The 25,895-nt window shown below is 49.6% G+C and overlaps 8 protein-coding genes across 8 annotated transcripts; 4 read left to right on the top strand and 4 right to left on the bottom strand.

The window, feature by feature from the left end:
- Positions 1 to 26: 26 nt before the first annotated feature.
- On the bottom strand, positions 27 to 4,373 carry TRUGW13939_01190 (uncharacterized protein; the record flags this gene model as incomplete). Its single annotated transcript, XM_035484393.1, has 5 exons — positions 27 to 564; positions 614 to 2,136; positions 2,574 to 2,590; positions 2,680 to 4,060; positions 4,116 to 4,373. The coding sequence occupies 5 exons, from the start codon at positions 4,371 to 4,373 to the stop codon at positions 27 to 29; spliced, it is 3,717 nt and encodes a 1,238-aa protein (XP_035340286.1).
- Positions 4,374 to 5,150: 777 nt separating this feature from the next.
- On the top strand, positions 5,151 to 7,529 carry TRUGW13939_01189 (uncharacterized protein; the record flags this gene model as incomplete). Its single annotated transcript, XM_035484392.1, has 3 exons — positions 5,151 to 5,174; positions 5,227 to 5,331; positions 5,391 to 7,529. 3 exons carry the CDS (start codon positions 5,151 to 5,153, stop codon positions 7,527 to 7,529), a joined length of 2,268 nt encoding a protein of 755 aa, XP_035340285.1.
- Positions 7,530 to 8,215: 686 nt separating this feature from the next.
- Positions 8,216 to 9,460, top strand: TRUGW13939_01188 (uncharacterized protein; the record flags this gene model as incomplete). The annotated part of the gene is made up of 1 exon (XM_035484391.1): positions 8,216 to 9,460. One exon carries the CDS (start codon positions 8,216 to 8,218, stop codon positions 9,458 to 9,460), a length of 1,245 nt encoding a protein of 414 aa, XP_035340284.1.
- A 141-nt stretch (positions 9,461 to 9,601) lies between these two features.
- Positions 9,602 to 10,824, bottom strand: TRUGW13939_01187 (uncharacterized protein; the record flags this gene model as incomplete). The annotated part of the gene is made up of 4 exons (XM_035484390.1): positions 9,602 to 9,770; positions 9,821 to 10,340; positions 10,402 to 10,644; positions 10,695 to 10,824. 4 exons carry the CDS (start codon positions 10,822 to 10,824, stop codon positions 9,602 to 9,604), a joined length of 1,062 nt encoding a protein of 353 aa, XP_035340283.1.
- A 467-nt stretch (positions 10,825 to 11,291) lies between these two features.
- On the top strand, positions 11,292 to 13,191 carry TRUGW13939_01186 (uncharacterized protein; the record flags this gene model as incomplete). Its single annotated transcript, XM_035484389.1, has 5 exons — positions 11,292 to 11,474; positions 11,529 to 12,039; positions 12,092 to 12,349; positions 12,419 to 12,946; positions 13,022 to 13,191. The coding sequence occupies 5 exons, from the start codon at positions 11,292 to 11,294 to the stop codon at positions 13,189 to 13,191; spliced, it is 1,650 nt and encodes a 549-aa protein (XP_035340282.1).
- Positions 13,192 to 13,275: 84 nt separating this feature from the next.
- TRUGW13939_01185 (uncharacterized protein) lies at positions 13,276 to 15,517 on the bottom strand (the record flags this gene model as incomplete). The annotated part of the gene is made up of 2 exons (XM_035484388.1): positions 13,276 to 14,975; positions 15,031 to 15,517. 2 exons carry the CDS (start codon positions 15,515 to 15,517, stop codon positions 13,276 to 13,278), a joined length of 2,187 nt encoding a protein of 728 aa, XP_035340281.1.
- Positions 15,518 to 16,923: 1,406 nt separating this feature from the next.
- TRUGW13939_01184 (uncharacterized protein) lies at positions 16,924 to 18,747 on the top strand (the record flags this gene model as incomplete). The annotated part of the gene is made up of 4 exons (XM_035484387.1): positions 16,924 to 17,201; positions 17,253 to 17,443; positions 17,493 to 17,620; positions 17,671 to 18,747. 4 exons carry the CDS (start codon positions 16,924 to 16,926, stop codon positions 18,745 to 18,747), a joined length of 1,674 nt encoding a protein of 557 aa, XP_035340280.1.
- A 156-nt stretch (positions 18,748 to 18,903) lies between these two features.
- On the bottom strand, positions 18,904 to 24,462 carry TRUGW13939_01183 (uncharacterized protein; the record flags this gene model as incomplete). The annotated part of the gene is made up of 4 exons (XM_035484386.1): positions 18,904 to 21,248; positions 21,302 to 21,967; positions 22,023 to 22,663; positions 22,721 to 24,462. The coding sequence occupies 4 exons, from the start codon at positions 24,460 to 24,462 to the stop codon at positions 18,904 to 18,906; spliced, it is 5,394 nt and encodes a 1,797-aa protein (XP_035340279.1).
- Between the last annotated feature and the right edge of the window lie 1,433 nt (positions 24,463 to 25,895).

Here is a 25,895-nt window from a genome sequence, read left to right as displayed (position 1 = left end):
CTCATCCTAGTGTACATAAAATAGTCCTACATCTCCGGCGCATCGTCCAGGTCGACTATCACCCGCAGGTCGTTGTCCATCCAGTCGATCGTGCCCGCCGACAGCTGCGCAATCGCCCAGTCGCTGTCGTTGGCCATGGCTACGACGCCCTCGGGCAGCCAGACCTGGATGCGCCAGCGCGACGTGTCGACCTGTCCGTTCGCGTCCAGCGGTATCGTGGCCGACGCTGGCAGCTGGCCCGAGAGCCGGTGCGATAGAAAATTGCGCATGCTGGCGAGATCAGGGCATTGCGCTGCTGTAGCGTCGAGCCGTGGGACAAGCCGTTTGCCTTCTTGCAGAATGTTGAAATGCACTGTGATCGGTGATGACTCGTCGTGGTGGTTCCCCGGCGCCGAGTCGAACGGAGAGTGATGCATTGATCCGAGATATGCGGCGTGGTTCATCGTGTGCGTGTCGGCGTGAGTCGTGTGAGTCGTGTCCAAGTTCGTTGGAGTGCTGTCATCGACGGGTTTGCCGAGGCACTCTTTGATGATGCGTGACATGTCTCGGGTGATGCTACTGGCGCTGCTGAATGTTAGTAATGCACCGTGATGAGTAGTCTGTCTATACATACAATTGTGTGCGCGCCGTGGTGTTTTGGCCGCCGCCCACTCGCCAGTCCAGCCGCGAGAATTCATCCGACGTGAAAATGCGATTGAGATAGTTCTCCTCGCAAGGACCCTGACAGGCCGTTGAGTCACCATGGTGGTACACCTGGAAATGACTATCAAGGGCCGCCATAAGCCCCCACCAGTCTGGCTGCTGCAAGCCCGACATGCCCCAGAGCGTATCCAGCTGATAGTCCTGGTTGAATGCATTGTACGATCTCGAGACATGGTCCCAATCTGTCGAATACCCATCCAAAACCAAACTCGACATGCCCACGCCAATGCCCGGTCCAGACGCGGGAATGTCATGCGAAGGCAAAGGAGGAGGCGGCAGAAAATGGTCTGGTCCTTGGTGAACCTGTGGCGGCGCCAGTGGTCGGTCCTGTTGTTCGTGCTGCTGTCCGTTCTCGGGCGTTTCTGACAGGTTGAACCCATCGACATTATCACTAGTCTTTTTCTGTTTTCGCTCGTCTGTTGCACCGCCCTTGCGCGTCTCAATCGCATACTGCCGCTGGCGCTCATTCGTGACCATGCGCCGAAGTAGCGGAATCACAAGAGAAATAATCTTGTGCTGGTCGCGCGGCCAGATATACTGTCGGGGTGGCATCCCTTCGTTGACGACATGCTCGCCAAAGAAGCGCTCTCCATTACCCTCCTCTTCAAGAAAGTTGCGCACGCAGTTCCAGAGCCGCAGCTTGACCATCTCTGTATCTCCCTTTCCGCGCTGCCCGACACAATCCCGCCGCTCCGGATGGTCGTCGTTGAGCATGTAGTTCTTTGCAGCGGCCTGCAAATGCAGAAAGTTCTCCGGCGACAGCTCGAGCGAGGTAAATAACCGCGACATGGGCGGCCGTGTGTATTTCTTATTATTTGACGGCTGTCGAAACAGCGCCGCCGCCGAGTGCACCCCTGCGGCCCGCGCATCTGTGAGCGACTGCTGCGGCGGCAGTTCTCGAATATTCAATTCGCTTCCATCAAACGTTTGTTGCTGCTGCTGCCCTTCTCCTTGGTTTGCTGCACCACCGCCCGCGCCAGTCAAGGCCGGGTCGAGCGCCTCTTCCCCGCGTTTCCTCTTCTTCGAAACCGTCCTGGATAATCCCTGTCCTTGTCCATTCGTCGTCGAGGTTCGCACTGGTCGACTAGCGCTGGGCGGGGGACCGAGACTACCGAATCCGCCATCGCCAAAGCTGTCCTCGGCGAGATGCAGGTCGGTAGAGTATCCGTCGAGATGATGGTGTCCAGCAGCAGCCGCTGCGGCCGCCGCTGCTGCCGCCCAATCGGTCACGTCCTGGCCTGCTGCAGCAGTGGCTGCTTGCACTAGCCCTGCAAGCTGGTTTTCGCTTGTCACATAGCTGTTGTGATCAATGTGCGAGTTGTGGGTGGAGAAATCGGATTGTTGTGTTTGTTGTTGGGATGACGTTGATGATTGTTGTTGTTGCTGCTGCTGTTGTTGTTGCTGATGTGGATTAGACGTCGAAGCCATGATTGACTTGATCCCGAGCGAGTATCAACAACTGAAAAAAAAAGTTCTCTCTCTGTTCAAATATCTCAATAGCTACCAATTCTCCCTCTCTTTTTTTTCCCTTGGCGCGTCAAAACCGTCCCCACGCGCTCGCGGCCGAGGTGACAAATCTCTCTAGAAACTCTGCAGCAGAGTTAGACGCACAGGTACAACCGGGCTGCCGCTAAAGCTAGAGCCTTTTTTTTTTTTTTTAAGCTCTGCGAAGCTTGCGCTTCTCAAAAACGCTGGTTGGGTAAGTTTGGCTGGGTGAGAGCTGGTCGCGAAATGATGCGATGTTTGCTTCGTTTGCGCGGTGCGGTTCGGATTTTGGGATGTTTGAAGTTGAGACAGACAGTGCAAACTCTGCGGGTACACTAGCGGGGCGGCACGTGACGTCCGGGTGGGGAATAGCGTGAATTAATCACCTTAACTTTAAGGTCTTCTATGGATTGATATGTATGAAGGGATTGTTCAATTTGTATTTGACTAAAGTGAAATTCTATGCAACCACTCGCCGATACCGCCACAAACTGCAGCCAAACCCGGATACTAACAGCACACCGTTGAAAATAGCCATAATGTAAAAAGGTGCACCCTCGGACAGCTCGTCAAAAAGCAGTCCTCCCAGCTTGGTCAAAATCAGAATCCCGGCTCCCCCGAAGAGAGAGTAGATTCCTGCAATAGAGCCTTTGAGGTGGTTCAGGTTGTTGGTAGCAAGTCCATCACCGGGCTTGGAAAGAAGCGGCTCGTGCTCGTTGTGCGGGTCAGCTTCGCTTTCGATCGGATTCTGGTCATGCTGCTGTTGTTCATGGCCATGGCGAGACTGGAAATTAAGAACACCGTTGCTGAGAATACCTAGACTGCACACGATAGCGCCTATTTGGCTCATTCCAACAAGACCCATTATCAAAAAGACACTACCATTCCCTTCGGACCCTTTGAACTGGGGGCTCGGCAGAAGTGGAAAAGCGACATAGCCGATAATTCCAGAAATAGCGGCAAAAAGAAGTGGGAAATTATGTACTCGTGACTTTTCAGACAGGTAACCAAATGCTGGCGCCGTCAGCAGGGCGATCAATTGCGACACGCCGGTGAGAATCGAGGCAAGTATGTACGCCTCGGGACATGACTTTTTGATATCACCAAGCTCTGTCGGGGAAACGGCTTCAGACCCAGCCTTGTTGCAAAGATCCGAACTCCGGAAGTAATGGTTGACAAACAGTGGGATAAAGAGAGAAATTCCAACAGACGATGCCCGCGCAACAAATCCTCCCACATAGCCGAGGCAAATATCAGGATGTTTGACACTGAGGGTGAAGGCGTATAGAAGATTGTTCAAGTTGACCGAATGCGTCTGCGATTCAACTTCTGATCCACGTGCCCATAGTGACCGCAAATGCTTCCCGTGCTCCCCAGGGAGATTTCGAAGACCAAAGAAACACGCAATAGAAACTATTATCGCTACTGCCGCAACGATATAATAACTTTGCCTGACAGCCTGCGACGGCGAAGACCCCTGTTGCTCAAACCGTGCCGGAAGTGGGAGAAATACAGACAGGGCAATCAATGCACCGCATCCAGCAAACAAACCAACAAATCCAGCCAGTCGCGACGACGAGTCGGAGGCCCGCTCCGTCTCAGAGTCCCGAGATGCACGTCGTTCAAAGCGAGAGGGCGTTATCGTGACCTCGGATGACAAGGACGCACACCAGGCGTGCTGTGGCCGTCGCTGCTGCCCCAGTCTTTCACTGCCCCCTGTTACCGTGGGCAATACCGCTGTCACCATGGTCGAGACGGCTGAGCCGCCGAGACTAAATAGCAAACGACCGAGGAGGAGTTGCGGGTAAATGTTGGAAGCTTGGACGAAGAGAATCAAGGCGAGAGCGATAATGGCGTACCCAGCCGTGCAGACCTGCCAAAACACTTGGTTAGCTTTGGCTAATAGCTATAATTCACGTCAATCTCACATATCGAACTCCTATTCTATCCGACAGCAATCCCCATGCCGGACATGCCACCAAAGCCAGAAGCTCGTCGGCAAATCCCAGCGTCCCAAGGGCATCGCCCTGTCCGGATTCGAGCCCAATCACATCGGTCACCACAAACGACACGGAAGAGTTGAGAAAGACCAAAAATGCAATGGAAAAAGGACAGACGCCGAGTAGGTACGTTGCTGTTTGGAGACGCGACGCAGTGAAGAGCGACTGTCGTAGTGGGGCCGTCATCTTGCTCGTTGTTTGTTATAATGAGTCCGGATCAAGAGACGTGTTCTCTCATTGTTGTATAAATAATATCGCAAGACCCCTAGATCTGAACACCACCATGGAGTCTGAGGTCTGAGTCAATCAAGGGATTGTTGACTTGATCCTGGACTGTCGCCGGCCTGGGCGGAAGCCGATCGGTATTGGTCGGGGATCACGTGCAATGGAGCTATGAGCATCAGATTGGTCCAGCTGACAGCTCACATTCCATAAACCAGAGAGTCATACGGAGGGGAATTGACTTGATACAAATTTAGCTAGTGTAATTTTCCAGTTGAAGGTATACATAACACGGCAGCAGAGGGGTCTGGATCCTATTGTCGTGTTCGATAAGCTCGACGCTTATCGGCCAGATTGCTCCGAGAGCTCACCCGTACCTTTAACTGCGCTGTTCGTCTGCACTGAATAAAGATATTAGCAAACTCTACTGCAATTTTGACAGTTAACAAATCAGTAATCTGAGAACATGCTCCATTGAAATAATTGTAGATTCTCACTCCCCCTGTTGGGTGCTGACATAATCCGGCGGCTGCGGAGGCGCCGGGGAGCGGAGATGATGATAGCTGGCTTGTTCCACCACGCGACTGCCACACCTCATCAGTTGCTCATCGACACCCCGCGGTCTATCGCATCTGCGCTGTGTCATACCTGGAGAATGAATTCCTGATACTAGACTGTTGCTTTTATTACAATCTTCTTACTTCAATGCGTTTCGGCACTCATTGAGTCCCTCCTTTCACAATGCGGTTGGCGGCATACGCTGGGGTGAGTAGCCCTGCAGTCTTGTTCCAGACTCACTTACTAAATCAACGTTTAGGTCTCGGTGACCCTGGCCGCCGGAGTTGTCTTGAAGGCACTGCATCAGAGGTCCAACTTCTATGCAGCCGCTGTGTATCTGTCCCAGAGTAGTGCCAACCTCATGGTAACTTCCCGCATGCTTAGAAAAAGCAAGTTGTCAATGCTAACTTTCTGATTGATCAGATATTAACGAATCTCTTTCTTGTCGCATCGGGATTCTTTCTCTACGGACTTCAGCGACTTCTATACGGACCCCTCCGACCCATCGAGACCGAACAGCTGTACGAAAAGGCCTGGTTCGCTGTGACGGAAACATGCCTTGCCATGACCATCTTCAGAGGCGAGCTAGGCGTGTGGTTTTTGGTCATGTTTGTTTGTTTGCTGATTGGCAAGGTTTGGGGCTGGATCGGTGAAGGCCGGGTTGAGATTCTCGATCAGCAGCCTCCGGCCAACCCGCGTTTGTTCCACGCACGCCTGGCATCATCGCTGATCTTATCGGTCGTGTTTGACGCGTTGATGCTGGACTATGCAGTCAAAACTGTTTTGGACCAGGCTCGCGCTGATATGATGGTCATGTTTGGCTTTGAGTTTGCGATCCTTACTATACTGTCGACGTCGACACTAGCTCGATACGGTATATCGCTCGTGGAATTGTACGTCAACCACCGCCAAAAGAAAGCCAAGCTGGAAGAGCGTCGAGCGGAGTTGAGGTCTGCAAGAGAACAAGCTATCCGGGAGTATCGTCAATCAGGAGCCACTGGGCTACCGGATAACCTTCCCGATGAGAACGACGTCGACGAATTAGAGCTCGATATCGCCGGTTGGGAAGAAAAGGGTCGCTGGGTGTTTTACCTTGACCTGATTACCGACTTTTGCAAGTTGGTTGTATATTTAACTTTCTTCGCCATTCTATTCACGTTTTTCGGCCTTCCGATCCATATTTTGCGCGACGTGGTTGTCACTGTCCGTTCGTTCGGCCGACGGCTCGTTGATTTTATGCGATACCGTACAGCAACAAGGGACATGAACGAGAGATACCCGGATGCCACAGCAGAAGAGATTGCCCGAGAGGATGTCTGTATTATCTGCCGAGAAGACATGGTCCCTTGGCAACAACCCGTTCCAGGCAACGCACAACCTGTTCCTGACCGGCTGAGGCCGAAGAAACTTCCATGTGGCCACATTCTTCACTTTGCCTGTCTGCGCAGCTGGCTTGAACGGCAGCAGAATTGCCCAACATGTCGCCGCCCAGTAGTTGTCTCGCAAAACCAGCCGTATCGGGCGGACGGTGCGAACAACGACGGTCGCCAGAATGGCGTCCCTGGCGCTCAACCAGGAGCAAACCAACCAGGAAATGCTGTTAATAATAACAACAACGCTGGTAACGGCCAAGCCCAAGCTCGCGTATACCAGCTTGGTCCTTTCCGCATTGGCTTTGGAGCTGGAAGGGGAGACATGTTCCAAAACCTCCACCAGCAAATCCATGGAAACAATGCAGGTCCAGTGAATGTCCAGCCTGGAGCTCGGCAGATTGGGTTTGGTTTTGGCTTTGGCCGACCACATGCTGTGCCTGCTTTCGCTCAACCACCTCAGAACAACTTGTCCAACATTCAGAACCAGTTGGCCCACATTGAACAACAGATTGCTCTAGAATACCAAGGCCTTCGGGCGACTGCAGAACAACTGAATGTTTTGCGCCTCCTGCAAGCGGACCTCCAGCGACTGCGGGCCGGACAACAGCAAAACCCTGTGCAAACAGACGGATCTGCACAACCATCTTCGCAGCCTTCGACATCGGCTGCCTTTCCACCGCCATCTATTTCGGTTCACTCGGTAGCCAATTCATTATCCACTTCAATTCCTGCTGGTGACAACCGGCTTCCTCAGGGACTGGTTCTGCCTCCGGGATGGACACTAACGCCTCTGCGGCGTGTGGAACCATCGTCTAGCAGCTCGAGTGCTGCTCAAGCCCCTACTCCGACAATTGTGCCTACGTCTATTGACCCTCAGCTATTCGAAACCCCTGGCCGTCCCACAGAAGCAACTCAGCCGGGCACATCTACTGTGAATACACAAGCTACAGCATCTTCTCATGAGAATCAGAGTGAAACACATGAAACATCACAAGACGAAGAACGGGCTCGCCGGGTTTGGCCGCCGCAATTGTCGGCTAGCCTCAATGGCCACCTGCATAGCGAGAATACAACCTCGGAACCTCCCATAGATGGCCCCTCAGAGGGCACGTCATCATCCGACAAGGGCAAAGCTCGAGCAGTCACGGTCGAAGATGCGACTGACGAGGAGGAAGAGGACGAAGACTGATGACGAGGCGAGTCCTAGCTCTAGCTCCAAACCTAGGTTTAGTACTGTACTTGTATATGCCAGTTTCCAGACACTTTTTGTTCTATTCAGTCGTGTATTTCTTGGGCGTTTAGATTTGCATCATACCCGGTTACATTCGTCGCACTCTTCCCGAACCGTACATTCAGACCTATAAGTCTAGCATAGAATATGTTACGTAGCTATCTGTAATGGAAAGCTCCAAAGTGGGGCAGGACCCGACCCCAACCCCAGACTAACCGCTTTAGGCTGCACGTGGATCTGCTCCCGCAATCGATGATATCATTGGCCCGGTAGTCACTTTTTTGAGTCACTTTTAGGGGCCTTAGAAAGTCTTGGACAGTCACCCCTCGAGTTCTTTACATCTTCCCCGATTATTCTCTTTGTTGGCTTCTACTACAACCTTTTGGGTAGCATCGAGTTGTTTCTCGTTTCAGTATCTACCGTTTGACGTGTGAATATCAGTGAACTACTCTCGCGATACTACTATGATAGTATTGTCAACCGCAGGGAAGCTTGGATAGACCGATGACGGAATAACCGGTTGATACAGTATGTCTTTTTTCCCCCACAAGTTTGACAAACTCCAGAGACAAGAGAACGCTTTGTGATTAATCTAAACCTGTTCTCCTATAGATTAATCGGGGTCCGAGCGCGAAGGACACTCCATGCGTCCACTCAGGAACTCCTTCCCCCTCCTCGCCTTCGCGAGCTTCGGCTTCGTGCTTGTTGCATTCACCACTTTCTACCTATCGCGCGAGGACCGATGGCGAGGAATCCCACAGAAATTGGGCCTGGGCGACTATGTAAAGCCACCGCCAACAAAACCATACTATGGCGAGGACGGATCCGCGCCGCCGTTCAATATCAGTGAATTCGTCCCCGGAATACCGAAAAAGGGCGATGCTGATGCGACGCAATACTCCAAGACCCTGGTCATCGCCAAAGTCAAGAGCGATGATACCCGTTGGATTGAGGAAAATGTGGTCGGGTGGGATACCGCTATTTATGTGGTGGACGACCCGACGGCTCCCTTACACCCGCCCATGAATAAAGGGCATGAGGCGATGGTTTATTTCTCGTATATCATCGACCATTACGATAACCTACCGGAGATCATGGCGTTTATGCACGCCCATCGTACCGGGTGGCATAACGAGGAGATCCTCGAGTTTGACGCCGCCGAGATGCTGCGTCGTCTGAGCCTGGAGCGAGTCGTGCGCCAGGGTTACATGAACATGCGATGTATGTGGTCGCCCGGCTGCCCGAGCTGGCTGCACCCCGGCCGGCTACACGAAGACCAGAATAAAAAGGAAGAGTTCCTGTTCGCTTCCTCGTGGAGTGAGATCTTCCCGGATATGCAGATCCCGCAGACTTTGTCGCAGCCATGCTGCGGACAATTCGCGCTGACGCGGGAGCGCGTGCTCAGTATTCCGCGCGAGAGATATGTTTATTATCGTGACTGGCTGATTCGCACTGATATTCGCGATACCATGTCCGGACGCATCTGGGAGTACCTGTGGCACTTTGTGTTCACGGCTGAGTACGAGCATTGCCCGTCGCCTAATACCTGTCTGTGTGACGGGTTCGGCATCTGCTTTGACACCGATGTCAAGATTGACGCGTACTACCAGACCATGTGGCGCCTTAGGGACGCCAAAGCCGAGCTGAAGAAATTCGTTGAAGCGGACGGCGCGCTGGACGAGGATGCGCGCATTAGTCTGAGCTTGGATGAATTGCAGGACGCGGATTTGCCTGATGGTGATAACAAGGGTATTTTGCTGACAGCAGAAATCGAGGAGAAGACCGCCGAGCTGGCAAGGCTCAAAAAGGAAGCCCTGGAGCGAGGCAACGATCCGTATTTCCGAGCAAAGTCGGCGGGGCGATTCTATAATGAGGGCGATGGGTTCTAACCTGGACATAGACTTACTTATATTTACGGCATCTACATGTCCCATTTAGTCAATTGGTATCTATTGACATGGACATGGATGAATTTAATAATCTTCATTGTGAATATAAACAATAGACTTCATCAGACTGGATCTAATTGGCTAATCAAAGACAATGGCTGCCTTGATACACTCCTTGTTTCTAACAGCATCCAACGCTTTGCCAAACTCTTCCAGCTTAAACGTCTTATCGACAATTCCTCGGACGTCGACCTTTCTGCTCTCGAGGTACTTGACACTTCGTCCGACGCACCACATCTCGGAGAACGAACTATAGATACGGTCAGCCATGATAAGCATATATTAAAATGCAGAACTTACCCAATAATAGTAATTTCGTCGCCAAAAACCTTTGACGGAGATACGTTTACAACAGCCTCCTTCTCGTACACACCGTAGTAGACCAATTTCCCGCCTCTGGTACAGAAATCAATGGCCTTTTCCAAAATAGCATGAGAGCCCGTTGCTTCCACGACAACATCAAACCCATAAGGATACTTTGCCTTGAGCCCCTCCCACTGTTTTTCGGGGGCGTTTCTATCCAGTTCGAGGTACTCGTCAGCAGCATTCAGTTTCTTGGCCAGATCCATTTTGGGCCCCTTGTTGGACGCCAGAACCAGGTGCTGGCCTCCATTAGCCTTGAGCAGCTGCGCAAGACACAGTCCTGTCGGTCCAGAGCCGATGAGCAGGATGGTCGAACCGACTTCTGGACGGATTCTGTCCATGCCGTGCACGGCGCATGAAGCCGCTTCGAAGAGGGCTGCTTCTTCCCACGAGAGGTTTTCAAAGTGGAACAGTTTTTCGGCGGGGAACGCGCAGTATTCTGCGAAGCCGCCATTGACTATATTTATCTCTGTCAGGGGGGTTTTTTTTTCACTCAGAAAAATATTGCTGGTACGTACGGTGCACTCCGTGAGCAGTAAAGTTCTCGCAGTATAGCAACTTGCCCTCGCGGCAGTAGTGGCAGTGTCCGCAGAGCTCGGAGTTGTCTGCAGTCACTTTATCGCCAATCCTGAACCCATTGACTTTGTCGCCGATTTTCACGACGATGCCACTAGTCTCGTGGCCAGTGACTACGGGCATGGCCGAGTCGAAAACGCCATTGTGGATGTGTAGGTCGGTGCCACAGACCCCACAGGATTTGACTTTTTGAATTAGTTACGTCTATTATATTTGTGCTTAAGAAATAGTTTACCTTTGACAAGTATTTCATGTGGCTTTGGCTCTGGGACCGGCAGGGTAACTAGAGAATAATCCTGGATTTTGTTGTATCGAATAGCCTTCATCTCCTTGGGGATGGCATACTGCCCATTTGCGGAAGTCATTATGATATCGTCCAGCGACTAGTATGACAGAAGAAGATAAAATAGTGTTTCTTGTCAATGGATTCATTGTTATTTCGCAGGCTTAAGTATGGCAGACCCTCGCAGCACACTCCCCGACCTCGGCCAGCAGCAGTCCGATACATCAGAGTACTCCGATTTGCCACGGTAATGGGCCGAGGTACTAATGTTCCATAAAGAAATACATAGAAATTATTAGACTAATCACAATCCAATCCAATGCGCGGTTTACAATGCGCGTTATTATACTAGTGGTGCTGAATTACCTAATGCGGTAAACATCATCGGTCAGGTACACTCCGACTGCATTTCTGGCTTCGCCATTCCCACCAATACCTTGTAACATATGCAAGCATAAATAGTCAAGGTTAAATGCACGTTTCCCCACAATACCCCAGGTATCAATCCCATAGTCCAAACTTGACGACACCTCAACAGTCAATCCCAATATGTCTCCCGTCACTGGAGCTGCTGTTAGCGGGAACCTGGCCAATGCTTATGGACCATCGGGCTACAAGGGCCTCATCAAAGAACACTATATTCTGGCTCTAGCATGTTTTGCATCAATGGGTGGTGTTTTGTTTGGTTATGACCAGGGTGTGATTTCCGGTGTCTTGGTGATGAACAGTTTTGTACTACATTCGCACCCATAAGCAAAATATTTTATGCTAATACCATGTCAAAAGGCCAAAGAGTTCCCTGCTCTAGCAAGCAGTCCGACACTTCAAGGCTGGATGGTCTCCGTCCTAACACTGGGCGCCATGTTCGGTGCTTTCATCAACGGTCCGATCAGCGACCGCTTCTCACGACGCTGGTCAATTCTCTACGCAAATGTCATCTTCCTAATCGGTTCCGTCCTGCAGTGTGCTGCTCAAAGCGTTGCTATGATATTTGTTGCGCGGTTTATTGCTGGCTTGGCTGTGGGCATGTTGTCCATGGTCGTGCCTCTGTACTTGAGTGAGCTGGCTCCCCCGAATATCCGCGGCAGTCTGGTTGCACTTCAGCAGCTGGCTATTACAATTGGGATTATGGTGGCGTTTTGGCTTGACTATGGGACACAGTATATTGGCGGTACGGGCGATGGACAGAAACAGATTGCGTGGCGGCTGCCTCTGGCGTTGCAATGTGTGCCCTCGTTGGTGCTTGCTGTTGGAACCTTTTTCTTGCCTTATAGCCCGAGATGGCTTATGAACCGGGGTTTGTGTTTACCAAATTGGCAAGTGAAAGAATTGCTAATTCTGTATCCTAGGCCGCGAGGATGAAGCCTTTGAAACCCTAGTCCGCCTCCGACGAGTCAGCCCGAACGATGCACGCGTGAAGATGGAGATGCTTGAAATCAAGGCCGCCAGAATGTTTGAGCAGGAGACTACTGGGACCAAGAATGACGGAAAGTCGGCTTTTAAAATTGCCCTATCAGAGTACCTCGAGCTTATCACTCTACCACACCTAAGAAAGAGGACTATTATTGCATGTTTGCTGCAAATAATCCAGCAGTTCACTGGAATTAGTAAGCCCTGCCCAAAGGTATTCGACCTTTCGATGTTGGACTAAAACTAACCAACTTCCTTTTTTTTAGACGCAATCATATACTACGCCCCCCAGATCTTCCAATCCATCGGCCTCAGCGGCAACTCGGTCAACCTGCTCGCCACGGGGGTCGTCGGCATAATCAACTTCTGCTCAACCATCCCAGCCATTTTGTTTCTGGACCGCTGGGGCCGCCGCAAGATCCTAATCGTCGGCGCCATCGGCATGTCCATATCGCAGCTCATGGTCGGCACGCTCTTCGCCGTATACCAACACTCATGGCTCACGCACACCGCCGCGGGCTGGGCCGCATGCGTATTTGTATGGATTTACACGTCGAATTTTGCGTTTAGCATTGGCTGCGTGAACTGGGTGCTACCATCGGAGATGTTTCCGCCGGCGACACGGGGGAAAGCTGTTGGTGTTGCTATTGCGTGCAATTGGTTGTCGAATTTCGTGGTGGCGTTGATAACGCCGCGTATGTTGCATTCGATTACGTTTGGGACGTTTTATTTCTTTCTGGTGTTTTGTTTGGGGTTGATTGTTTGGGTGTATTTTGGCGTGCCAGAAACAAAAGGTATGGCCGTTACTGATTATAAAACGCATAGGTGGTGATGATGATGATGATGATGAAGCTAACTGGTTACATTAGGCATTCCCATTGAGGAAATGGACAAGATCTTTGGTGGAAACGCCGGAGAAGCGGACTATCAGCGTATGGCGGATATTCGTGTTCGTCTGGGTATGGATCAGACTCGTGATATTAGCGATGATAAAAACGATGCCACTGCCTGCTTTGTCGAGGAGGCGGGAAATGCGTGATGCTCAAGTGAAATAGTCATTCAAAAACACGAGGTTGAAATATCATCATGCAGGCTATTGTACATATCTATAGATAGCAACGAATTAAGAAAACGTCATTCGCGTCGTGTTAACACCGTACGAAAAGTCATCGGCCTCCATAGTATTTGGAAACCCCTGAATGCCTTCAAAGAGATTTCCGATACTGTCCAAGTCGTCCAGAAACATGTGCAAAGATGGATCGACTGTTGAAACCCACTGTTCAGTGTTGAAATCACTCGTCAAGTGTGGCGACCGGCCTTGCATTAGTTCAGAAGGAGGTTCGTCGGTGTCGAATTGGTCTGTTGCAGGAGCCCCGGTATGCTCGCTTATGGACTCATCGACGATTCCATTGCATAGTGCATTTTCCGGTGCTAGTAAATTACTATTCGATGCACTGGACACGCTGGCAGAACTTCTAATCTTGCTGCGTAGACGCTCAATTATCCGTAAACTGCGCGTAGCAGGGTTATAAAACCGGCCGAGCTTTTCAAGGCACTGCAGAGCACTACTAAAAGGCCTTTCCCACACAGGGTCCTGGTCCTCGTGCATCACCTGCTGCTGATTATTTCGTCTCGGACTCATGCGCAGTCGGTTCACGCCCACAGCAAGACAGGCCTGTAACGTGAAATACACCGCATACCAACTCAGTCCGATATGGATCAAGTCAGCATGGGCGTGGCAAAAGTCGGCAATATCTGTTGTTGTGCGTGCTGCGACTGTCTCGTATTTGGCGCCGATAGCTGCTTTGTCGTGTTCTTCTGACTGTTGTCGCTGGCATGCTAGCAGTAACAAAATGCGGAGATTGGCCTCTTTCCAAAAGATAATTTGTCGGGGGCCGATGAACCAGGTGGGAACGTCGGACTGCATGAAGAATCCGGGGAGTGCGCTGTGCCAGTTTTGTAGGTTTTGTTCCATGACGGCGAGGGAATGGTTGACGTCGGCGCAAGGGTGAGTGGCGAGGAACGTGGTGTGAATTTTATTGGCAATTACAGCCAGACGAGCCTGGGAAATAATTGCTGAATAGACAGTGGGATACTCTGCTTCTGTGGATAGCGATATATCTAGTAGAGAATCATCGATATTTTTCGGTTTGTGAACGTCGATAAAGGAGTCAGCCACCATTATAGGCCTCCCTGTCGTAATACTAAACCCGCTATCAAAGCAATAAAGAGTCCAGAACAAAAGCCTCCGACGCTGAAGCGCAAAGGGGTGGATATCTCTCATGCCGCCGATCTCTCGATGGAGGCCCAGTCCTAGGGCTACTCGGTACGCGATGCCGAGATAGTTATAGCCCGTGTTTGGCCTGTCTCGTTTCTGCAGGTAGTTTCCCAGCAGTTGTAGTGCTTGGAAGATTACCATGTTACCCGACTGCAAGATCTCAGTGCCTATTCTGGCGTGCGCTAGTTCGTAGTATATGGAATGGTCATCGGAGGTACAGCATCCGCTAACCCATTCGCCAATGGCGAGGACCATGTAGTAAACGACATGCCAGGAGGATTGAGATGGGATTTGTGATTTCCGTTCGCATTGGTCTCGGAAAGTCCGTTCATGAACAATTGGATATGACGGGTGATAGGCGACAAAGTATGCATCAATTAAATGGGTTTGGACAAGAGAAGTGGCCAGCCTCTCGCCAAATGGTAGCGCCAGAATAGCAGACGAACGATGGCTGACAGGGCGCCGTCTTTCAGCTGCATCAACTGGCTGCTTTCGTTCATACCCCGGCAGTAGTGACTGCAGCAAGGTCGATCCTGATGTGCTTCCTGTTCGGATTATTAGTGATTTAGTTATTTCTCTACGGCTGTCAACCTAGCTTACCCGAGTATCCAGACGCAGCTAGCGATACCATTCCATCCTGGATCTTTTTTTCTTCAAACGGACTCTGGTTGTTTCCCAGACTCGATACCTCCTGCCACTCAAACCCTAACTCGGCCGGGGACTCGACATGTTTCCTTACTGCACTCGCCGAATGAGATGAAATTACAGACGAATCTTCTTCCCGAAACGCAACTGCAGCGTCTCTTTTCTGGCCACTACTAGTAGACGATTTCGTTTTTGGGGCCGCCTGCAGCTGTCGTAGCCGAAGCTCTAGCTCCTTGCACCGTGCTTCTGCAGCGTCCAGATTGCGGCGTGTGAGCGGTGTGCGCGTGGGTGGCGTCTCAAACACACATGCCTTGCTCATTTTAGCGCAGTAGGAGCAGATAGCGTCAGTGTTGCTATTGGATACGCATCGCGTCTTCCTCTTCTTGCACTGCAGACAGGCACGTTCGGACGCACTAGAGCGGACTCGCCGGCCGCCAACCATGACGGAGAGAGAAGTTGCGCTTGCGGGGTTGGATTCATGCAAAGGACAGTATAGATGCTGAGATTTTGTTTCCGGTTTTTGCGTAATTTGCTGTCAGTTCGCAGGGGCGGCGATGCCCAGAATGCCCACGAGGTAAAATGCGGGGAGGCAGCGTTGGTATAATTGGCCTGCTGGTTTTCATTTGACTTTAGCAGTATCACAGTAAATACGAAGAGCTTGATGAAACTACGGGGTTTCATTCCCCGCCTTTCTCAGGGATACAAATTTGCGGGGATGCAGTCGGCCCAGAACTGACCGATGGCGGGCCACGTTGAGCCGATAGCTTCACCTCCACTTTGCTCGTCAATATATTATTACAAACAAAGATGATATTTCAAGATACTGCCTAAATTTAGTTACAATATGTCCGTTGTGTCAAGCCTAAATGATAGATATCTTCCGCAGGTAGCTGCATTAATCGACGGATGTTGAGTACACACAGCTGCACACCCCGTATAGTTACATATTTCTGTAGCACACCGCCAGTTATGAACAGGATTCAAGAAATATCAATTAATAGCGCCAGTTGACGCCACATTCTTGTGTCCCAAGTAAGCCAGTTTTACAAATCGATTCCCTTTCTAGCTCCATGCCTCGGAGTTACGTATCCAATTGGACACAAACACGGAGACTCGGATGCCGTCCGTGGGGGTGCTCGGAGATTCTCCGTGGCAGTTAGCGCGTGGTCCATCTGCAAGTCTTGGCACGTGCCAAGCAGCGGAGTGGAGTATGCCACGCGCGCCAATGGAGTCAAGACAGTCAAGCAATGCGGCCTGCATTCCCGGCATTTTTTGGCCAATCAGGGGGCGTCCCGCGATGCTGCCCACGGGGTTTCCCCCGCATTGCGGTCTTGGCGGCTTGGCATCAAATCCCGCGTTGTTCGTGCGGCGTCACCGAACAAAGAAAAAACTTGTCCTCGCACTGTCCGCTTGCCCATCGGAAACCAGTTTGCACCCAACACTTCTGGGTCATTCCGATTGGTGCAGATATAGACATGGCTTCGAGGTAAAGCGCTGATCATCCAGCGACCCAGACGTTGCACAAGGGGAGAATGTTGGATAAACGCTGGAATTATCTTCCTTTTTGACTTTGGGACTCGTAATCAATCCAGCCTATTAGTCTTTGCGCTCCGTTTGATTTTCGTGAGCTCCGCAAGGCTAGAATACATCGTCTTGTAGAGCTGTTTTTGAGGTGGCCGGGGTTCATCCGATTGCGGAATGAGACCAACGCCAGGGTAGTACAGAAATAATCACTTGATACGGACGACTATATTAGTCGACAGCTCCCCCCTCACATTGTTCTTCCCCCGCCAGCAAAAAAAAAAAAAAAAAAAAACGCAGGTCTCACAGCTACGAGCATACAACACCATGGTCGGCGGCGTGAAAAAACCAGTCAACATCTTCAGGCTCAAAAACTCCGACGAGCCTAAGGAGGTTTACAATTGGCGACTATGGTTTGCCGTGGTCTCCTTTGGCTTGATGGGCGCTGCCCGGGGAGTCGATGAAGGCCTGATAACCGGTGCTTTCTCGTCCAAGGACTTTCAAAAAACCATCAACTATTCGTCCTACAGCGAAATTGACCAGACCAATATCAAGGCCAACGTTACTGCCATGGTGCAGATTGGCTCTGTTGCCGGAGCGCTTTTGTAAGTATAAACTGAACATGATACAAGTGATTTGGCACTGATTTCCTCCAGCGCATTCTTCATTTGTGACCGCATTGGTCGTGTCTGGGCCACGCGCCAGCTGTGTCTGCTCTGGATCGTTGGAATAGCCATTTTCATGGGCAATAATGGTAGTCTCGGAGCTGTTTATGCCGGGCGTTTCATCGCCGGTCTTGGAGTCGGCCAAACCCCTGTCGTAGCACCTGTGTACCTGGCTGAAATCGGTATGTTTTGTTTCTGCTTGCACCATGCCGATCATTCTAACAATAGCAGCGCCTGCTTCAATCAGAGGTCTTTGCACTTGTATCTTCACCGGCTGTGTCTATGTCGGTATCGTTTTAGCCTATTTTGCAAACTACGGCGCTCAAGTCAATCTGGGCGACACAAGTCACATTCGCTGGGTAAATAATATCTGCTTCTTGTATTTTGAACAACGCTAACTGTCCTCTAGCAAGTACCGACTAGCTTGCACATCATGTTCGCCGGAATCATCCTCCTTCTGTCCTTTGCCCAATACGAATCTCCCCGATACTACATCCGAAGTGGCCAAGACGAAAAGGCACTGAACGTGATGTCTAGAATCAGGAACCTCCCACCGGACCACCCGTACGTTGTTCGAGAAATCACGGAAATCCAGGCCGCTCACCAGGAGGAACTGGAGGCCACCATGGGGTCTGGGTTCTGGGGAATCCTCAAGGAAATGTTCTTGATCAAAAGCAACCAGTATCGGATGTATCTGGCGGTCACGAATCAGTTGATCTCGCAATGGTCTGGCGCCAACTCCATCACTATCTACGCTGTCAACCTTTTCCAGCTGTTGGGTGTCACTGGAAACAACGAAAGCTTGTTGGTAACGGGAGTCTTTGGCATCGTCAAACTAATTGCTGCCATCGTCTGTGCCCTGTTCCTGATTGATTTCATTGGCCGCAAGCGCTCTCTGCTAATAGGAGCCGGCCTGCAAGGAATCGCAATGATTTACATTGCTTCATTCCTCAGCGCCGTACCGAAGCTCGGTGTCGACGACGACTATGTGCTACCTGATTCCATGCACGGCCCCAGTCGAGGTGCCATTGCTATGATGTACATTTGCGGCTTCGGATGGGCTCTCGGCTGGAACTCGATGCAATACTTGCTCACGGCCGAGCTATTCCCCCTGCGTATTCGTGCTCTGGCAACCTCGATTTCCATGACGCTGCATTTCGCGAACCAGTATGGAAATACACGTGCTGTACCCAACATGCTGCTCGGAACTTCCAAAGGCGGAATGTCGCCGTTGGGTACCTTTTGGTTCTTTTCCGCCGTTACCTTGCTCGGTGTTGCATGGGGATGGTTCTTCGTGCCTGAGACGGCCGGTAGATCCTTGGAGAGTATGAATCGATTGTTTGATTTGCCGTGGTATAAGATTGGTCGCTATGGCAGTGAACACGCCGAGCAGCAAGATACCGTCTTGGATGAGAAGCAGCAGCAGATGGAAGCACATAATGCGGAGCATGTTGAGCAGGTTAGGGACAACACAACGAAAGTTTGAACATAGATATTTATAATATGTCTATGTTTCATGACGCGGGTCCTTATATATGTAGTATCTTCGTATCGGTTGATAGTTTATGATTATGACTGAATTGATGTTTCCAAAGTTGACTCCGTATGCAGCCAAAATATTATACTAGTAGGAATTCATGTTCTAGTCATTTTCACCTTTCCCTCGTTTCGCCAAATGCTCTTCCATTGACTCAACAGATGGCGGCCGTTTCCTCGAACGCTGTCGGTAGTCACTCGTGGACTCTGTCAAACCACCATCAACCCCGTTATTAGAATCCCTCAAACGAGAAAGCAGCAGTTTAGCATACGCGGCTGCAACAGCAGCTGCATAATTTTGCCACTGCTTATTCTTGTGAGAATCTGCATAATCGCAAATTCCGCGAATAATTAGACAGGGAAAGCTATTCATGATGCCAGCCCCTTCCATCTCAAAGCAGAGTACGTTGTGCTCCTGGCTGAGCCGATCTCGGATCTGTGCAGATTTCATGACTTGGTTTCCGGACGCGATCAGACCGTAGTGAAGCTTGGGATGGGTGGATAATCTGGGTGGTCTTTTTATCTCATGGTGGGGATCACAATCGTCGCAAGTATCATGACTATCCTTGTGAGCATGGAGAGAGTCGAAAAGTTGATCGTGCTTTGTTCCTGGATGCTTGTATTCTTCTTTACACTCCTGAATCTGTTGGAGGGACTCTTTGAGTGGTGTTGATGATAGTGACGGGTCCGACTCCAACTCACTAATGGCACACATCAAATGTGACGGTGGTGGACACAGATATCCATTCAGTTCAGACACTCCCGAATCAGAGCTCTTGATCATATCATACGGCAATACTCCAGAGTACCCTCCCTTTGGAGTGCTAATGACAACATCACCCAGACGAATGTCGTTTTTCGGTGAGGGTACTCCTGCTCCAATTCCCACCAGCAGGCAGAATTTCAATGTTGGAAAACTGCGTTTCATATTTGATGTGACATCAGCAGCAACATTCGTGCCGTATAGCCCGTGTGGAAGGCATACAGCAACAATGTTGTGTCCTGCGATGCTACCCAGTGCATAGTAGTTGGGATCTTCATCAGAAATGGCTACTTTTTCATGTGTTTCATCAAACAACATCCGGACTGCCATGAGCTCGAGGTGGAGAGCACAGACGATTCCTACTTGGTAACGCCTCGCAGCTGGGGAGCTGTATCTGGAAAGGTGACTTTTGGTATGGTTTGATGGTTGATAATATTCCGACTCACTGATCCCTGCATGTGTACTGCCAGAGTACTCGTCATATTGATCATATTGATCTGAAACTGAACCTGCCAACCTAGAGGCCGAAAAACTGAGACTTCTGCCAATTCCACTGTCGGATTGAGGGTCATCTATCGCATTACCTAAAGACGATGATGACGACGATAAAAAATTACTCTCACTTGGCGTTTTTGACGGATCTCCGAGGTCGGCCCAGAACCATTTGTGAACACTATTAGAACCAAAAATAACAGCACCCCCCTTTTCTGGTAACCGAGAGCGACTTGCGGTCATTTCCCGATGCAATCTGAAAGGGAGGAGTAGTTGCGCAAGATCACAACGCGTCGCATCTGTCTGGCATCGGCATTGGGCAAACTTCTCATCAGTCGTGTACCAGAGTACATCATGAGTAAGTTTCACTGGGGTTGAATAAGGGTCTCCGTCTGATTCCATTATATTGTGCAAATCAGTGACACCGGCCGCAAGGTATGATCTTCCTTGGGGAAGTTTTGTCCACGATGAACAGCTCACTCTAGCCGGTCGGATGATTTCGCCAAAGCCGCGGCCGAATAATGTAATCGCGTGAACAGATCGAGTAAAGTCAACCCAGGAAAGGCCGTCTTGGTGTAAAAGAGCTTGCCGGGGATACACGGGGTCTCGCCCCGTTGTCAGATCATTGAAATCCCAACCTTCCAACAATGACCTGGGTATTCTGGAGGCATCATGGCCTGTGCCAACGGCTTTGAATTGATAATCAATCATCTTTTCCAAAAGATCATAAAAGTCCTCCACATAGTCCTTGAAGCGAACATGGCCGTCATCCTCCGAGTAAATTTTCACTTGTAGATTATTCTGGTTTAGAAGAACCTCTAAAGCCGCATCGGTCTGGTGAAGCTTCAAGGCCTCTTGGAGATCGGCACTCCTGAATGAGCACAATGAACCAAACCTGCTGTCCAACTGGTCTTGTGCAAGGGATCCGCGAACAAGGTGTAGTAGCGCACTGGCCCCGTTCACTAACCAACCTCGCTCCTCTCCCACATCCCATAAAACCACAAACTTTTGCGAGACCCATTTAATTTTCATAATATAACTGTTTCGACGCAGACGTATGTCTTTACGACCTATGCTGAAGGGTGGACCACCCATGACGAAATGTCCGGATGATAACAAGGCATCAACCAAAGCACCGCGGTCAGAAGGTCGGGGCAACCTCGAATTTTTGACGTTATAACACGCATCTACCGCTCCTTGGTAAAATCAGCACCAATTCAGGTGGTCGAGCGATTAAAGGATACGATACCTGCATAAGTCTTCATTTCTGGACACCATCCTAATATATGACGGGACTTTTCCAGTTCACTGGTTTGAATATCGACCGTTGGAAAGTTTTCACTTTCAAGATAGGATATTCGCTCTCCTTTCTTGGAGTGTACTAGATGCCAAGTGACCATGCCTTGACTGCATTTCGTTGGAATCAACATATCCGCGAACCCCTTCAAAAGCGTTTTTCCAGCGAAATTGTGGACCCTGCGAGTTTGTGTAAGAGCTGCCATAATATTTAGTGGAATCTCTATGCCTGAACTATGTTCTTCTGATCTTCTTGGTGTCGGAAAGCCTTCCACAACAACCGGTGACCCAAACAGGTTGTGCCAGCATTGGCCATTCGTCATTTCAGTGACGAGCTCCCCTTGATGCATCTTTACACCGATTTTGCACATGTACATGACTTTGGGAGTCGCTTCGTATGTCACATGGCCGACTTGAATGCCGTCGATGTACGGCCAGCTATACGCTACTTCCTGTGCGTACGGTGAGGAGCGAATGGCAGATGCGAGCCATGCGAGTTGCTCGCCTATCTCTGCAATACAGGCTGCAGTCCCTTGAGTATCTATACAAATAGACGTTGATCCTGGAGTATGGGGTTGTTGATTGGATGCAGTGAGTGTGGTGCCGTCCGAGAAGACAACTGCAATCAATGTGTGAGTATTGAAACATAGATCAAATTTCAATGTAATATATACCTGATGCTTTCTTTTCGCTTGAAACTAATGATTTAGCCAGCTCTAACATTTTGTCTCCGGTTGACGGCCACGTTTGTCGCAGATATTCGCCGCAAGTCAAAGCCTGTGCCGTTGAAGTCGAACCGGTCAAGGTGATCGCTCTCTCGATCGCATAGCCTGGCTCTTCCGCATATTCCTCATCTCGTAGGAATTTATTTGGGTCCCAATCAACCATAAAACTCATGTTAAACAGTTCCGCGGGCTTTCGCCGACTGATTCTCGAAGAAGAAGGCAATGCCTTCAAAATCGTGTTTCGGATTTCTCCTATCACGTTCGGCTCAGCAGGAGCTAGAACGCACTCCTTCCGGAGATTATCCATGAGCCAGTTGTACCCGGGTGCATCTCTGATGAGGGATTTGTAGGCTTCGATCCCAGGCAATTCATTCTCGTCTATTTCATCGACTTGGTCTTCTATATCTATGATATTGGGGTCCTCGGTTTCGTCGTATGCAAGGTTATTGGGTTCTTCCTTTCCAGCGGACTCTCCGCTTTTATCCCAGAGGTTCATAATGTCATCCAATGACATCTTGTCTTTACTTAGACTATGTTGTGTCTCATCGTCTTCTGTTAGAAGATGATCTTTGAACGTGCTTACGATTTCCCTGGAACAGCAGATTAGTCCGGTATTAATATTTTTCACTGGTGAAACTGTAACCGACCTTCGGTATCTATGAATGAAAACCATAACATCCCTCTGCATCCCATTGGATAAGGGATGACCGAAGCTGAGCGCAAAGGCCTTTAGAAGCTCCGGAAGCACTTCGAAAATTCGCTCAAGAATGTCGCCACTGATTTGGTAAGGCTGGATGGCTTGAGCGAGCTCGTCGGCAAGCTCATTCATATAGCCTGTCTTTCTCAAAATAGGGAGACTGGAGGCATTAGAGTAGATGCTTTTCACTTCGTCTTCATGATCCACGGGTTCTTGAACAATACTGTCATCCACAGAAACGCTTCCTGTCTGGTTCAGTTGCGTATGCATTTGTAGTGGCTTAGCTGATCTGGTGGCGTTGGAAGCATATCCAGAATCCGTGTATGTTTCAGCGGGAGGCTGAAGTGAAATGTTACCCCCCTTGGTGGCTTCTTTCCTGGTCGACTTTGATTTTGTAGACTCCTCAATTTGCTTTTCAGTTATTATATTGAATAAGCTGTGATTGTTCGACTTTGTTGAATATGGAATATCGTCTCCAGAGTCACTATATTCCTCGGCCCTTTGTTGAAGTAGGATTTCATCTTCTAGGATAAGTTGAGGTGTAAGGAATGTTGTCTTCCTCATTGCAGGATTTTGTATCATCTCTGTATCGGATGATCCACGGCCATTCGCCTGTGCTGAATATGGATCATCGGCGTCTGTAAACTCGCCAGGGTTCAGTAAAGGGTCTGGGAACCAATCATAAACTAAACCTGTAGATTGCGAAACATAATTGGAATCATCACGCCAGCTCTGAAGGTGAGGATAATTTTCGTGGTCTGCATCCGCCTGGTACAGTTGCTGGTCGACTTTACGTTTTTCCATCAAGTCTATCAATCGACCGTCTTTAAGGCGTACAAACTCAATGCAGTCTGTACAAAAGTGCCCTTCTGGTACATCATCCATACCATTATCCCCATGGTAGTAGCATTCTAAGTGCTGCCATGTATCGCATCTTTCGCATAAAACAATGTTGTCTTCATTTTCAGAGGAACAAACACACTTGATAGCAAGATGTTTTTCATCTTTTCCAGGACTGTCGCCTCTCTTCTTGGATCCATCAGTTGATATGTTTGCTTCACTTAAAATGACGCTTAGGGGGCTTGGTGACCCCTCAGTGGCTGCACGAGAAGCTGTTTCAATATCCCTTGCGTTTCTCTCAAATCGGGCCATGGCTACATTGCTACTATCCTTCTGCGTGGGTTGGTGGGAATTTGTGTAGTTATCCTCTGTTCTTGGTTGTTCGGTCTCGTCTGGAAATAGGTGGTCCCAGTTGGAAAAATTGGGGGTTGTTGATTCGAAAAACGGCGAGACAGTGTCGCAACGAGCCTGATATGGCGCCGAATCAAATGCCTGGGTTCTTCCCGTCGAATATTTATCATAATCTTCAAAGATAACCCTATGAAAGCGTTCATTGTATGTATTGCCGTCGTCACTCACGACCTCGCTCCAATCGGATACGTCTTCATTGTTTTCATCTTTGAGTCTGTCATGCTCTAGCTGAACGATTGTTGGGGGTTTATCATCCGTTAACTTCCAATCGGACACTCCGTCGTAAGGCAAAGGTTCAGCGTCGTTTAGCCTCCGATCAGACTCGATGGAAGTCGATGGTATAGCATATGTTGATGTTCCATGGATTACCTCGCCGGTCAATTCGTCAGCATCTTCAACATAGGCAGGAACAGCAGGTTGGAGAATATGTCTGAGATCCATCGTAACGATCTGGATCTATATGCTAGAGTGAGACCCAGTCCAAAACATAGACCGCCGTCCTAGGTATCAACGGACATTGTTATGTCAATGGTTTCATGCTTCAGTGTTGGTTGTGCGAGGCTGTGGTTTGAGGCTGTGGTTCCAGCTAAGCTAAGCATGCACGCACGGAAGGCGCAGCCTCGTCCGCTATACTTAGTTGAGTATAACTGCAATTTCAATTTTTGCAATTTTGCACACTTAATTGAGAATGTTATTTACACATATTGCAACAACTTACCCACACTATGGATCAGGGCTGAGACTAGGTCCACTATTAAAAATGTTAGTTCTACTACGTGAGGCACAATGGATGGTTTGATTACACGTTTTCATACTTGAATTCATTTTTTAATGGCTATCTCGTCAATATCAAAGCATAACTAAACAGAAAAAATAGAGCAATGGAACACAATCATTGCTAGCTTCATCACCACTATCACAGATCTTCAATAGACTCAACCACATCCTCCATTGCAGACTCAACATTGACCCCAGTCTCGCTGTCATGAGGAGACCAATTAATATTGGCAGAGGCAGCAGGAAGAAGCCTGCCTGGACGCTGGAGAGTGTCGTTGCCAGGGTCTCCGCAATAGGAATAGTACGAGTACCTGCTGATCGTTTGATGGTGGGTCGACCCACGTACGGCAACCTTGAAAAGTAAAACTTCACATCATCTCCCTTTTGTCGATTTGAATCTTTAACTAAATATATACAAAAGCACAGGACTAAGTGCAGAAAACTAGAGTATTTCAAATATAACGGTGGAAGTGGTTATGCATTGCAAATTTCGTCGAGAGTAGTACTGGGAGGTAAACTATAGAGACCCTTGTCAAACTACAATAGAAAGTGGGAGAGCCCCCCCGGCCTTTTATCTTTGGTCGCTTTTTTTCTCTTGTCTCATTAGTACGCTCGGTGGGGACCCTTCAACTTGATCAATTGATCCATCCCTATGTCTGTTATTGTTGTTTCTTTGTCACGAGCAATGCTTCACAGCAGGCCCTAGGTTATTATGTGGCTGGGATCAATCCTTGCTATCCAATAATCGATGCTCATTCAGCAATTGCCCCATTTCGAACGGTTGCCCTGTGAATCACCTGCCCCGCTGGGATGCCCTCATGATTTCCTTTTTTGGGCACTGCTGTGGGCCGAGTCTGATCAGGCCCACCGGTCCATGGCATGCCCTCGTTTTTCTTTGTTCTTGATGGCCCGATATCGCAAGCGGCTTGTTTTTCCTCTTTGCTGCCGCTTATTTTGGCAGCCATTCTTCCTTCTCTCACTGCCTACCTGCCCCTATTTATTAACACCTTCCAACCCACTCAGTCTTCCTCCTCTCATCATTCACACCTTCTTCTGATCAGCCCTTCTTTCACTTTTCATTAGAAGGCCAAAAATGT

This window comes from Talaromyces rugulosus, chromosome I (assembly GCF_013368755.1).
Source record: "Talaromyces rugulosus chromosome I, complete sequence".
NCBI lineage: Eukaryota > Fungi > Ascomycota > Eurotiomycetes > Eurotiales > Trichocomaceae > Talaromyces > Talaromyces rugulosus.
Note: the sequence above shows the minus strand (reverse complement) of the source record. Positions and strands in the feature narration are given on the sequence as shown.